The 14203-nt window shown below is 36.0% G+C and overlaps 3 protein-coding genes across 3 annotated transcripts; 1 reads left to right on the plus strand and 2 right to left on the minus strand.

Moving 5' to 3' along the window:
* Nucleotides 1-176: 176 nt before the first annotated feature.
* Nucleotides 177-6226, minus strand: LOC109584345 (exonuclease mut-7 homolog). The gene is made up of 18 exons (XM_020000050.1): nt 6110-6226; nt 5841-6060; nt 5559-5708; nt 5045-5292; nt 4922-4975; nt 4830-4876; nt 4656-4748; nt 4498-4604; nt 4362-4435; nt 4285-4314; nt 3971-4206; nt 1817-1937; nt 1685-1749; nt 1375-1511; nt 1207-1316; nt 1060-1162; nt 722-1006; nt 177-546 (listed from the first exon to the last, which is right to left on the minus strand). Exons 1-18 carry the CDS (start codon nt 6125-6127, stop codon nt 362-364), a joined length of 2283 nt encoding a protein of 760 aa, XP_019855609.1. The 5' UTR covers nt 6128-6226; the 3' UTR covers nt 177-361.
* Nucleotides 6227-6252: 26 nt separating this feature from the next.
* Nucleotides 6253-10903, plus strand: LOC100641110 (tyrosine-protein phosphatase non-receptor type 12-like). Its single transcript, XM_003383010.2, has 14 exons — nt 6253-6421; nt 6503-6611; nt 7069-7145; nt 7828-7923; nt 8011-8118; nt 8241-8303; nt 8382-8591; nt 8936-9115; nt 9246-9317; nt 9391-9795; nt 9855-10047; nt 10300-10448; nt 10509-10635; nt 10688-10903. The coding sequence occupies exons 1-14, from the start codon at nt 6308-6310 to the stop codon at nt 10768-10770; spliced, it is 1986 nt and encodes a 661-aa protein (XP_003383058.2). The 5' UTR covers nt 6253-6307; the 3' UTR covers nt 10771-10903.
* LOC109583761 (ankyrin-2-like) lies at nt 10865-13391 on the minus strand. Its single transcript, XM_019999208.1, has one exon. It carries the CDS (start codon nt 13389-13391, stop codon nt 10992-10994), a length of 2400 nt encoding a protein of 799 aa, XP_019854767.1. The 3' UTR covers nt 10865-10991.
* Nucleotides 13392-14203: the final 812 nt, after the last annotated feature.

Here is a 14203-nt window from a genome sequence, read left to right on the forward strand (position 1 = left end):
AGCATAATCATATCAAAGTTATTAATAACAGCATGCAAAATAATGAAGCACATTATTAATAATTATTAGTACTGTTTTCTCTTTTGTAGTTAACACCTGAGATTTTTTTGTTAGCAAATTGAAGTGTTAACAAGGAAGTTGTAAAATGACTAAGAATATTATTTAACATTTTTTGTTTTATTTTTGAGTAGAATCAAATTAAAAACAAAATAATTATGAATATATCATTTACAAAAAAACAATATTCCTACAATCATAGAAACAAGATTATGGATAATATATTATGAAACGATATTCCTACAATCATAGAATTGATAGAGTCAATGAAGTGATTATAAAAATGATTATGAAACGATCTAGTTCATGACGTGCTCCCAATGCTGGAAGCTTTCTTCTGCTTCATTTCATTCCTCCTCTTTTGCTTTTCCAGCCTCGTCCTTTCTCTCTGATAATCAAGTGTCGGCTCTAGAGGAACACCAGAACATTCCTTCACAATGTAAGCCTTTAGATAATCATAGACTTCTAATAAACAGAATGCATCAAGAGCTAAAGGAGAGAGAAGGAGAGGAATTGAAATTAAAAAGGCAAAAAATAAGTATTTAAAGCATTTCTAGACTAGCACTCAGTTTTAATCTAGTTCAAACTGCATTAGAAGTGTAGAAAGGCCTTTAGTTTTTGTTGCAGTCTTAAAGAATATTATACTAAATTGTTCATACCGTACCTGCATATTTAACTTGCTCATTGAGCAGTGGTCGTCTGTCCCAGTCAGACATTTGGAGTGATTTATCCAACGGCTTACCCAAACACTCTTTGACCAACAAACTGAGGCCACTAGGACCAGAACCAGTAAAACTGGTCTTAGATAAAGGAGAAAGAAGGGGAGAAGGAAGAGGGGTAGGAAGAGAGTAAGGGAGAAGGAGAGGTGAAGGAGGAGGAGACAGAAGGAAAGGTGAAGGAGGAGTGAGAGGGAGAAAGGACGACGCAGGTGGCACAACTTTACTCAAACCTAATTAAAATTCATAGCATACTAATTAACTAATAAATATAGACCACACCCACCTCTTCCTATGCTGTTAACATATTGAACTGGGAAACCAGGCTCCGATATCTTTTTGATTATAACGGGAGGAGGCGTCGTCACTTCATTAACAGAATTTTTAATCTACACAAATTAACTAATAATGGTCTATTCATTTTTAAAATTACAATTTCGTTCATAAATTTGAGATCAACAACACGTTTGGGTTTCCTCAAAGCAGCTCCAATGAACGGCCAAGTCCTTTCCAGCATTGACAAATCACCATGCACCTCGTAACCTTGACAACGACAAGACACACCCACAAATAAAGAGTTGATATTACATTATTACAATACCTAATTTGAGGGTTTTCGAAGAGCCAAAAATCTTATTGATGAACCTGGTCAGTTCGTCGTGAGGGATTCTCTCTGGAAGTACGAGAGGGTCTAAGAGGAATATGGCATCGTGTACAGCTAACTGTAACAAGGATAGCCTAAAAGAGAGAGAGGAATTTAAAATAAACACAGCAGTCCCTCCTATTAAGAGACCAAAGACCGGTCTTACAGAGGAGTGGTCTTAAAAAATATTTAAAAGTGGCTTATTTAAAAGTGGTCTTAAACATGAGGTGGTTACTCAAGAGGAGACAATTACAATAACAGGAATTACCTTTCCTCCCCATTATTACAAACTGCTATCCTCCACTCAGCATCGATACCAATAACAGCACCAGTCTATCAAATATTAACAGAATCACACACACACACACATTATTATTAATGCTCAATTCTAGCTACTGACCTCAGTCAAACGGTCCTTACACATAGCAAAGGTTTTTTCATTATCAACGAATGTAATCTTCCTGGTAGGGAGCTTCAGCACATGATAAGGAGATGATTGTTGTAAGCCAGCCCTTTTACACCTAATGAAATTTTCTAATAAATTTATATGTACATGTACTGTATGTGTATAAGAACATGTAATATTAAGAATAGAAAAGTCTAATAGCAATTTTCAATCAAATATAATAGTACAGGGATTTTGAGTTCATTTTTGAGCAACTTGAAAAATTTGTAAAAAATCCAATTTTGATCGGAATCAGCTCAAGCTTTCTACACAACATAAGTACATGTATATGCATCAGATAGAGTTATAAAAATTGAGAATTCTATCCTTGTCATTTTTACCAAAATTTGCTTTGGGACCATGTACTATAGTACAGGGACTTTGAGTTCATTTTTGAGCAACTTGAAAAATTCGTAAAAAATCCAATTTTGACTGGAATCAGCTCAAACTTTCTACACAACATAAGTACATGTATATGTACCAGATAAAGTTATAAAAATGGAGAATTTTTTCCTTGTCATTTTTGCCAAAATTTGCCTTGGGACCATGTACTATAGTACAGGGACTTTGAGCCGATTTTTGAGTAACTTCGAAAATTCGTAAAAAATCCAATTTTGATCGGAATCAGCTCAAACTTTCTACACAACATAAGTACATGTATATGTACCAGATAAAGTTATAAAAATGGAAAATTTTTTCCTTGTCATTTTTGCCAAAATTTGCCTTGGGACCATAGTACAGGGACTTTGAGCCGATTTTTAAGTAACTTCAAAAATTCGTAAAAAATCCAATTTTGATTGGAATCAACTCAAACTTGCTACACAACATAAGTACATGTATATGCATCAGATAAAGTTATAAAAATGAAGAATTCTCTCCTTGCCATTTTTGCCAAAATTTGCCTTGGGACCATGTACTATAGTACAGGGACTTTGAGCCGATTTTTGAGTAACTTCAAAAATTCGTAAAAAATCCAATTTTGACTGGAATCAGCTCAAACTTTCTACACAACATAAGTACATGTATATGTACCAGATAAAGTTATAAAAATGGAAAATTTTTTCCTTGTCATTTTTGCCAAAATTTGCCTTGGGACCATGTACTATAGTACAGGGACTTTGAGCTGATTTTTAAGTAACTTCAAAAATTCGTAAAAAATCCAATTTTGATTGGAATCAACTCAAACTTGCTACACAACATAAGTACATGTATATGCATCAGATAAAGTTATAAAAATGAAGAATTCTCTCCTTGCCATTTTTGCCAAAATTTGCCTTGGGACCATGTACTATAGTACAGGGACTTTGAGCCGATTTTTGAGTAACTTCAAAAATTCGTAAAAAATCCAATTTTGATCGGAATCAGCTCAAACTTTCTACACAACATAAGTACATGTATATGTACCAGATAAAGTTATAAAAATGGAGAATTTTTTCCTTGTCATTTTTGCCAAAATTTGCCTTGGGACCATGTACTATAGTACAGGGACTTTGAGCTGATTTTTAAGTAACTTCAAAAATTCGTAAAAAATCCAATTTTGATTGGAATCAACTCAAACTTGCTACACAACATAAGTACATGTATATGCATCAGATAAAGTTATAAAAATGAAGAATTCTCTCCTTGCCATTTTTGCCAAAATTTGCCTTGGGACCATGTACTATAGTACAGGGACTTTGAGTTCATTTTTGAGCAACTTGAAAAATTCATAAAAAATCCAATTTTGATCGGAATCAGCTCAAACTTTCTACACAACATAAATACATGTATATGTACCAGATAAAGTTATAAAAATGAAGAATTCTCTTGTCATTTTTGCCAAAATTTGCCTTGGGACCATGTACTATAGTACAGGGACTTTGACTTGATTTTTGAGCCACTTAAAAAATTCGTAAAAAATCCAATTTTGATCGGAATCAACTCAAACTTTCTACGCAACATCAGTACATCTATATGCATCAGATAAAGTTATAAAAATGAAGAATTCTTTCCTTGTAATTTTTGCCAAAATTTGGCCAGGGGCATATACAATAACAGGGACTTTGAGGTAATTTTTGGGCAACTTTAAAACTCTCCTCCCTCCTCTTTCTCTCTCCTTTTGGGACATACAACACATCGTTGATCTGCTTCTGTACATTCTTAGCCAGTATGGCACTACACTGAGGGTACAATGGACGACTGGGCTCCGAGTCCATTTTCTTCATGTACTCATTGAGCGAAGGAGGGAGCTGGTTTGATGCTAACTGATAATGCTTGGAATAATGAGCAGCTGCAGGTAGGTCATTGTAGCAGACCAGCTCTGTAATTAAGTGATATTGGAGGGAAGGTCTACCTTTAACAGCTGCCTAAAATTAAAGACAATTTTAAAGTAATAAAATATTTTATTTAATAATTATTATAGTCTTTAAACTATTACAGCTCACTTCTAACACAGCAATATCAGACAAAGTATGCTAAATGAGAAATAAAGATAAATGCATTAAAAAATGTACTAACATACATCAATGTATTTCTTTTTCAGTAAATAGTTAAGTGAAGAAACTGCTTTTCGTTCAAAAATCTTTGGGTAGCTTGCTAATGAGAGAAAGAGAGCGAAAGGAAAAATTTTGAAGCAGTTTTTAGTACTCTCCCCTTACATATTGATAGTCTAAAAAAGTTGACTAATCTAATGCTTAATTTCTCCAGCTGGTGATGACTCAGTTTATCGCTGGCAGAGAAGCAAATCCCTTTCTTTAACAAGTCACTGCATAAACAAAGATGGTATATATAGTCAGAGCTACTAATGAAGAAGTACCTCTTGACAGATTCAAGCATTTGTGGTGAGTCGTAGAGTTCTTCAAGGTACTTTAAGAAATCATCTTGAAGCTTTGGATAATCTGACAAATATCTAATAAAATAAAACAACAATAGTAATAATCATAAGTAATAATAGCAACAATAGTAATAATCATAAGTTTTATAATTATACCGTTCAATAAGATTCACTTTGTCCATTGCCAGTAATGGAGTAAGCAACTATAAAAATTCTTCATACACACAATAAAAACTTTAATAATTTACTTGCTTGACGTCAAATTCTTCCTGAAGGTTAAGCTTGATAGCATAAGATATAGCCTATTCAAAAAAAACATTATTATTATTATAAATGAGAAAAATCATAAATAATATAATATTCACTCTTACATCAGTGTGTCTAAACGAATCCAGTAATATCCTAATAAACTCAACAAGCTCAGTCCTATCAGCATTCACCAGGTCAAAAATGGAGACTAAATCATCAAAGAGGACATGATGGCATCTCTCCAGTACTGAGAGTACAGTCTTTTGGTGGTACTTGCTGGGAACAATGCCACACCCACTGGACTTACGCCATTCCTGAAACTCAGTGACTACTAGACGTGGAACTGAGTTTGGTTGAGGACGATTCTTACCTAACGTATATAAACATTAAATGAAAAATGGATAAGTCCATTTTCAATTGCTTGTACTAGCTTCACACAGGGGATTTGGCTACTAATTTTTAATTGTGCCTAACTATAATGAGGCCATTTATTCATGGAGTACTTTAACAAGGATCCTTGGCTAAATTAACTAACATTAATTCTTACAATTAAAAGTGGCTAAGATGCTAAAGTGCTAATCAAACTAATTAGCATCAATATAATAAATTTTGCAAGTATATATTTATTAAACTTACCAACTCTCTCAATGTGAGTGATCAGTAGTGAGTATGGATCAGGATGATCACTGAATGTGGAATGAATCACCTCCTTAACCTCTCCAGTTAGTTTCTTGTTTGACTGGTACCAAATACCTCTGACCTTCTCCACCAAAACGTCATTGTTAACTACCAATGGACCAGCAAAAAAATAAAGAAATAATAATTTCAATGATAGATATAATACAAGTGTTGTTTCAATGTGTCACACTGTTATTTCAACAATGCACAATAACACAATGTAAAAAAAACAATTATTACTGTAAGAGGGTGTGGCATCATCATAGACCTCATCTTGATCTGAAATCCAACCATCATCATCGTCTGGTACCACTTGGAATCCACCCAAACCATCTTCAAGTGTCGTTTGACTGGAGGAGTAATCTACGGAGACGAGACTGCCTGCAGGAGGTAGGTCAGGACTGCAGCAGCGGACAGAGACCTCGTAGTCTTCTTCATCATCGTCATCTGAACTAAATTGCTAATAAGATTAGGAATATCAATAATTAATAGGACTTTTGTCACTTTACCCAATTGCTGTACATCATTGAAGCAAGCACGTGGGCCCATGGGGGTATGACAATAATGGGAGTGGTTAGAATACCGTAAGGTGATCTTTTTAAGCGTATGACCTGATACCGAATATGTTCTTTTCAAAATTATTTTTGTTTCTTCAAATAGGCGTGGTTTGTCAATTTGTGTCCACTTTTTCACGATAGAATACTCCAATGGCTGAGCTAGACAGTGACTTTACCTTGAAACTAAACGAGTTTCTGGATCATTTTATGTCCCTGGCCGAAGACAATGAAGAAAACGATGCTACTTTCAACAAAGAGTTCCAGGTAACAGCAAAAGAATGACCCAAAATCTGACTGTGTACTTTTGATCTCACCCTCCCTCTCTCTCTCTCCCTTTTCTCTCAGGCTCTGAAGATGGAGTCCCAGAGGTACAAGGATCAGAATACGTTCCCTGCAGAGAGTGGACAGAATCCTGTCAACAAGAAGAAGAACAGATTCAAAGACATACTTCCATGTAAGCAACTCAAAAATTTTTCGAATTCTAATCATGTACTACACGTTACACCTAGTGAGGTTTTGCATGTACATATATGTACTCACGGCATACATATGCATGTATATGTAGCGTTCTACAAGAGCAACATGACTTTTGTCTTGCAATGTACTTTTGTATTATAGAGTGTCTATACATGTATAATCCCCACAAGGTAATGTACATATATTTTCGTGAAACACATGTTTACTTACCCTAGCTGTTCCTTTAAGAATTGTTATTCTTGTTACACCACCTTTGTTAGCCTACCACCATCTGTTGATAAGTCACATTCTCTCTCTTCCTCCTCTCTCTCTCTCTCTCTCTCTCTCTCAAAGTTATACTATCATGTTAAATTCCTTAGATTTTTTGATACATAATGATGTAATGCCTCATATAACTACATGTGTATTTACGAATCATTTCTCTATCCACCCAGTTGAGTATACTCGTGTTCAACTGCACAAGATTGAAGGGGTTGAAGGCTCAGACTATATCAATGCTAACTATATACAGGTATGTCTTTCTTCCATGACTACCATCAGTTGCACCCACACACAGCTCCCATAGGTACATCATCATCATCATTATTTATTTATTATCATTATTATTATTATTATTCATTTCATTATTATTATTAAACTGTCTTCCTTTTCCTAATCTTGTTTGCATTGTGTGTATACTGGTATATAATTAATGATGTCTCATATGATCATTCTCTTCCTTGTTTATTCTCTTAACATACATACACAATACTGCTTCTCTAAACCTACACATCATGTGTATGTACATGTGTATGTGGGAACATGAGAGCGTGTGTGTATGCTATTTCCCTCCCTCTCTCTGTTTATCCACCCAATACCATGTACATGTACATGTTGTCATGTGCATGCTGTGTATGTACATGTACATATATGTATATTGTGTGTGTTCATTGTATTGAAAGCAAAAGTCTAATCTCATTTCACTATTTGTCAATAGTGGACTCCATTGTTGTCTATTGTCTCTTTTCATTGAATAAACTCCACTATATGTAGGAAAACATCATCAATACATGCAGCACACACATACACACATGTACATGTATTTTATGTGTCCTCTCTCTCTCTCCCTCCCTCCCCCTCCCTCTCTCTCTCCCTCTCTCTCTCCCCCTCTCTCTCCCTCTCTCTCTCTCTCTCTCTCTCCCTTCCTCCTTTAGGGACCTGATGGTAATGTGGAATACATTGCTGCACAGGGTCCCCTACCACATACAGTTAATGACTTCTGGAGGATGATCTGGTACCATCAAATTGAAGTGAGCTCCTCTTCCTCTTTCCTTATCTTCCTCCTTTACCCTTTCTCAATATTTTATTAATATTAATTCATTCTTTGTTGTTTTTAGATTGTTATTATGGCTTGTAGAGAGGTAGAGATGGCCAAGCCAAAGTGTCAGTGTTATTGGCCACAAGTAGGAGAGAGTGCAATGTATGGGGCAATACAAGTAACCACTGTAAGTACATGGAACACAACAAATGAACATGTACATGTATTGTGTACATGTACATGTACTATATGATACTTGATACATGTACATGTATATCTCTTTATCTCTCTCTTTCATTTTTCTCTTAGGATCATGAAGAAAATGTTTCAAATGATTTTATCATCAGACAGTTAACAGCTGAATGTCAGGGAGTAAGTTCTCCTCTTACTAGCACATTCATGTCATTCATCTACATGTACATTTCTTTCCTCTTCTTTTTCTCTGTAAAGGAAAAACAAGTCATCAGACAGTTTCATTACACGGCCTGGCCTGACCACGGGAGACCCGAATCAGCCACGCCCATAATAAGAATGATTGAGATGTTCCGTGAACATCGTAAGAGACACGACATACCATTTGCCATCCACTGCAGTGCTGGGTGTGGCCGTACTGGCACCATCATTGCTATTGACTTTGCTAGGACTATGCTCATTAAAAAGGTCAGTTGTAGGAAATTGAATTTTTATAAGATTATTCCTAAAATTTTACATGTACATGTACAATATACATACTTTTCAGTTCATGTAGGTGCTGTATTGTGATGGTGAGTGCATGTTTTTTCTCTCAGTTTTCTTTGTCCTCCTACTGTATATTTTATATTATAATTATTATAAATAAATGCATACTTATAATAGCTATAAATATACATGTATTTTTATACATGTACAACATGTATGTGTGTGTGCTGTTTGATTATCTATCCTACCTTACATTTTCCTCCTCTCTCTCTCTCTCTCTCTCCTTTCCTCTTTTCTTCCTCCTCCTCCTCTCTCTCTCTCTCTAGACCATACCTGATAAACTGGATGTATTTTCAATAGTCCAGCAGATGAGGAAGCAGAGACCAGCCATGGTCCAGGCATTAGATCAGTATGTGTTTGTGTACATGGCAATAGTTGAGCTGGTCCAGCAGTCACTGACTAACGTACCACAGCTACCTCCAAGAATGCTAAACTTTGAAAAAGCAGTAAGTATATCAGTTATTATTAATTATTATTGTCATTATTTATTATTATTATTGTCATTATTTATTATTATTATTATCATTATTTATTGTTATTATTGTCATTGTTATTATTATTATCATGTTATTATAGCCAGTTGAGTCTCCAGTCCCCACTAATACTGACGATGCTGTATATCAAAATATCACTTCACTCAACAACGAAGTGAGTTTAATTAAACGAGTGGGCATGCTTTGTGGGCATTAAATAGAGTATAATATCAACACGTTATTTTTAGGGATCGTCAGAGTCAGATCATCCTGTTCCGATGGCTAGGACATTTTCCGGTAGCACTACCAGTGGTAGTGATGGCAACAGGCCCCACCCACCCCCTAAACCAACCAAGCCTAAGCCAGAGATACCAAAAAAGCCGCTTTCAGAGCAGACCTCAGGGGGACTAAAAAAACCACCGCCCATGATTCCAAGAAAAGGCTCAAAACCGGAAGAACTCTCCCACCCTGTTCCTGCCCCACGGAAACCCTCTCCTGTCCCTCCTACTGATGATCCTCAGGTACCTCAGGCTCCTACTGCTCTACCTCGTACCAGCACTCCTAGCAAACCACTACACAGTACACCTTCTTCTGTCAGTTCTGTTAGCAACACTCCAGATAAATCTGTTAGTAAGAGCAGCATACTTGAAACTGTAAGTTAATAACTCTTAATAACTACTAATAACCATTAATAACCACTACTTATTAATAGTTAATAAATGAGGTGGGGCTCCAACCTGATGATCTTGTTGAAGTGTCAAGGGACGAGTCTAAACCTGGTGGTGATTATACTTATGCTTCATTGGGAGCTACTGATGTTCCTCCAGCAATACCGGAAAGGACATCAGAAGCACTTGAAGTTATGAACGTACCTCCTCCTTTATATGAAAGTGCTGAATTGCCACGTATGTGTAATTATAATAAATATTATTGTTATCACATGACTATTATTATTATTATTAATAGTTTCACAATTCGCAGGCATGTAAAAACAATAGTTGAGCTTGTATAATGTACATTCACAGTTCACAACTTCACACACACATGTACATGTACATGTATTTAATTCGCATTTTATTTACATTTATATTGGATTTGTAACCTTCTTAGTTAATTTACATATACATATGTACCTCTCTCTTTTTACCTCTTTTTAGCTCCTCTACCACCAGTACCAATGAATCGTACTTCTTCTCCTTCTTCACTTTTGCCTTCTTCTCATCATCACATTTCACCAACTTCTTCATCAACTGCCTTCTCTGTAGCAACAATGAGGAACACTGACCTAACCAATAAACCAAAGAAAGTATGGACACACCTAAAATACTCCTTATATATTATCCCTCCTCTCTCTCTCTTCCTCTAGGAGAGGTTTTCAGATGATACTAGTATTCCAAGTAGCAGCAAGAGCAGTAGTGTGTCACCAAGGAAAGCTCCAAGGTCTAATATCGCTGAGTCGGCTAATAATAAATACTCATTCTCTGGGAACTATGGTACACATTATTATTATTTATTTATTTATTTATTTTCGCTTTTTATTTTTAGGTTTTGGTGTTCGTGTTGGTAAGCCCAAGGGACCCCGCCCTCCTCCCCAGCAGTGGACTGCAGTGAATGGTATTATACACTAGTGATGGCTACCTACAGGTCCTTTATATGACATTGGATTATTTTACTTCATTCTCTTTATATCTCTTCCTCCTCTTCCTCTTTATTTGTATCGTGTGACTTGTTAGAAAATCAGTTTTTTTAGTAAAATAATAATTTATTGGCTAGTATGAACATAAACATTATAATAGTAGCTGTAAGGAAAATACACAAAAACGAAAATAGTGCATAGAGTGCATGCATATTAAGATATAGAAAGTAATTTTAGTTGTTCTGCTATAGTAGATTTCATTGCTTCCATTTGATATTCAAGCTGCTTTATTGTGTTATCATAATATTGTTGCTTTATTGATCCAATACTTGATGATATGAAGGTGCGGATTTTTTGAAAGTGAGAGTAACTATTATCAGTTGATTGTTGATCATCTTCATTGATGAGTGGAGATGGTTTGGTTGTTTCCTCTGATGATTCTGTGTCTACTTCAACTGGTGTAGTAAGAGCAGTGCTTGTTACTTCAACTGGTGTAATAAGAATAGTACTTGTTACTTCTTTGGGTTCATCTTTCCTTTCCTGTTCCTTGCTAACTGTTGCCTCATCTTTCTTTTCTGATTGCTTTTTGGTTGCCTCTTGAAGAAGACCTTTGATTTCAATTCCTCCAACTATTGCTGCTACACTTTCAATGGTCCCACCAAATTTATCTTTCTTAATTTTGGCTCCATGTTTCAGTAAAAAGCTGATCATATCTGATTCACCTCCTGCAGCAGCATAGAATATTGGTGTCCAGCCAAGAGTATCTTCAAATTCAATATCAGCTCCTTCTGATAGTAACATCTCAGCTACTTTGATACAACCCATTGAAGCAGCAGTATTCAATGGAGTATGACCTTCAGTAGTGACAGCATTGGGATTGGCATTAGCTTTGAGAAGTAAATGGACTATGTCATTGTTACTATGGACACATGCCCAGTGTAGAAGTGTTGCTTCTGATTCGTTACCAATACCAATGTTAGGATCAGCTCCTGCGTTTAGTAACGCTGCTGTAATTTCAATCTCATTTTTTGCAACAGCAATATTTAATGGAAACTTTCCATTTTCATCACAGATATTTGGGTTTGCTTTATTCTTGAGACAACATTCTACCATTTCTTTATTTCTTTGTTCACAGGCATAAGCGATTGGTGTAATGCCATTAGTATCTTGAATGTTAATATCAGCATTAGCAGCAAGTAAAAGTCTCACTAGTTGAGTATTATTTAAAATGGTCGCTATATGTAATGCTGTTTTCCTGCCAAAGCTATCATTTTGTGTGTCAACAGATACTCCTGCTTGAAGCAACAGCTTTACTATCATGTAATCTTTATTTTGGCAGGCTAACATGAGTGGTGTGAATCCATTAAATAATGGAATATTTGGATCAGCATTAAAATCTAGCAATAATTTGACTATTTCTTTCTTGCTTCTAATGCAAGATAATGCTAAAGCTGTATGCCCCTCTATTGTTTGCAAGTTAGGATTGGCTCCTTTTTCAAGTAGTAGCTTAGCCATTGAATAACGCCCATTATCACAGGCTCCTGCTAGTGCACTAATGCCATTCTTATTTTGAATATCAAGATTTGCTCCATTTTTGAGTAAAAGTAAAATAATATTTCTGTGCTGATGAAAAGAAGCTAACATCAATGGTGTACCATTAATGCTGGGCAGTCGATGGTCAGGAGACACACCTTTTCTGAGCAAAAACTCAAGAGCTTCAGCATAACCAGCAGCAGCAGCAAGATGTATTGCTGATCTGCCTTCAGGCCCAATGAACTTGTGTACATTAGCACCATACTCTACTAACAGTGACATGACTTCTGTATTATTTAATGTAGTGGCAAAAATCAATGAATTCATCCCTTCATTCCCCAGATAAATTTCTTTATTAGGATCAGCTCCAATATCTAATAAGCATCTAATTAGTGACAGACTCTTGTGAATCTTGAAGTAATTTATTGCTCCTATTAGGTTTAAATCAAGTCTAAAAGGATTCCTCCAATCATAATATGAAACAGATAAAAGAATATTTCCAAACTGAATACTTTGAATACTAAGGAGGAATAGTTCATTGTATTTTTTACTACATAATATTAGCAGGGAAAGTATTTCTGATTGAGGAGCAAAAAGGCAGACTAAAGCTGATCCTTCTTTAATCGTTAATTTTGTCAAAATTGAACTCTCCTTTCCAAAGAGGTGCTCCAGTAGCCTCCAAAGATGATTCAATTTTACTTTCAACCACTCACCTTCTAACCTTAGCACTATGAGACACTGGTTAGGTGATGGATCAACTGCTTCTGTACTAGCTGCCTTTTCAACTGCTTCTTTGAACTCTTGTATCGTTGTAGATTTTAGCCATTTTGTTTGTGCTTCGTGATACTTTCTCATATTCTTCTCCATTGCCTCCTCAACAAATACGGACACCACCACCTTCAATATCTTATAGTTTATGAAGCAATAGTATGGTTGTAGACAGTTAAATAACTGTCTGATATTTAATGGCTGAGGTTCAAATCGGTCTCGAAGATAATTGGTAGAAAAAGAAAGTACATCGTCAAAATCTGCTTCGTTCTTTAATGCCTTTTCAATGTTGAAGACTAAACTAGCAAACATTATTAGAATGCTGTCAAATGTGACAGCAAAATCCTCTTCCTCTTTCAATGAAATGATTTTTTGAGGTGAATCGACTACTTGAGGTTGTAAATGTGCCTTTGACAACTTTTCAGCTAAATCCTTCTCTTTTGGTATCTTTTCCAATGCTCCAATGATTTTCTTCCAAGAGAGATCTTTAATGTGGTCTACCAAGTAATCAAGAACGTACAGTACCCTACTGTGCACACTGATATTTTCTTCTTTAATTCTTTGAAGGTCTCTAGCAGGAACACCCAGCAAACCACCGAATGCTTCCCACTCTACCAGCTCAGCGAGATGAGCCAAAAGACTGGGTATGGGTATTTTGATACTCTCTTCTTTTCTTAATGTAGAGTGACATGACTCTCTTAAAGCCCCGAGATGTCAGAATGAATGAAAGATGATGATGGTAGGTGCGGTTTAAAGGTGTGGCTAGCTGAATAGCTAGCTATCGATATTAGCAAGAGTGGATAATTATTTAGGGAGAGTGTCTAACGGGTCGTTACTAAAATGCGGAACGTGCGGAACACTACGAAGAATGCGGAACGAGTGATACGGAACGTACACAGATGTATGCGGAGCGAACGCGTAGCGTTCTGCAGAGTGTCTAGAATGCGGAACAGAACCATAGACTATCTATCATAAACTAGAGTAGAGCAGTGAACTACAGGCTGAGAAGCAGAACTTGAATGTGACTGATACTTCAAAGGACTATACTGAGAACTAGCAGGCTGCAAAGGCTGAGAGAGAGCTTGAACACTGGTGACTGTTGCTGCTTTGGAGCATAATGAGAA

Source organism: Amphimedon queenslandica, unplaced genomic scaffold, assembly GCF_000090795.2.
Source record: "Amphimedon queenslandica unplaced genomic scaffold, v1.1 AMPQUscaffold_13516, whole genome shotgun sequence".
NCBI classification, from domain to species: domain Eukaryota; kingdom Metazoa; phylum Porifera; class Demospongiae; order Haplosclerida; family Niphatidae; genus Amphimedon; species Amphimedon queenslandica.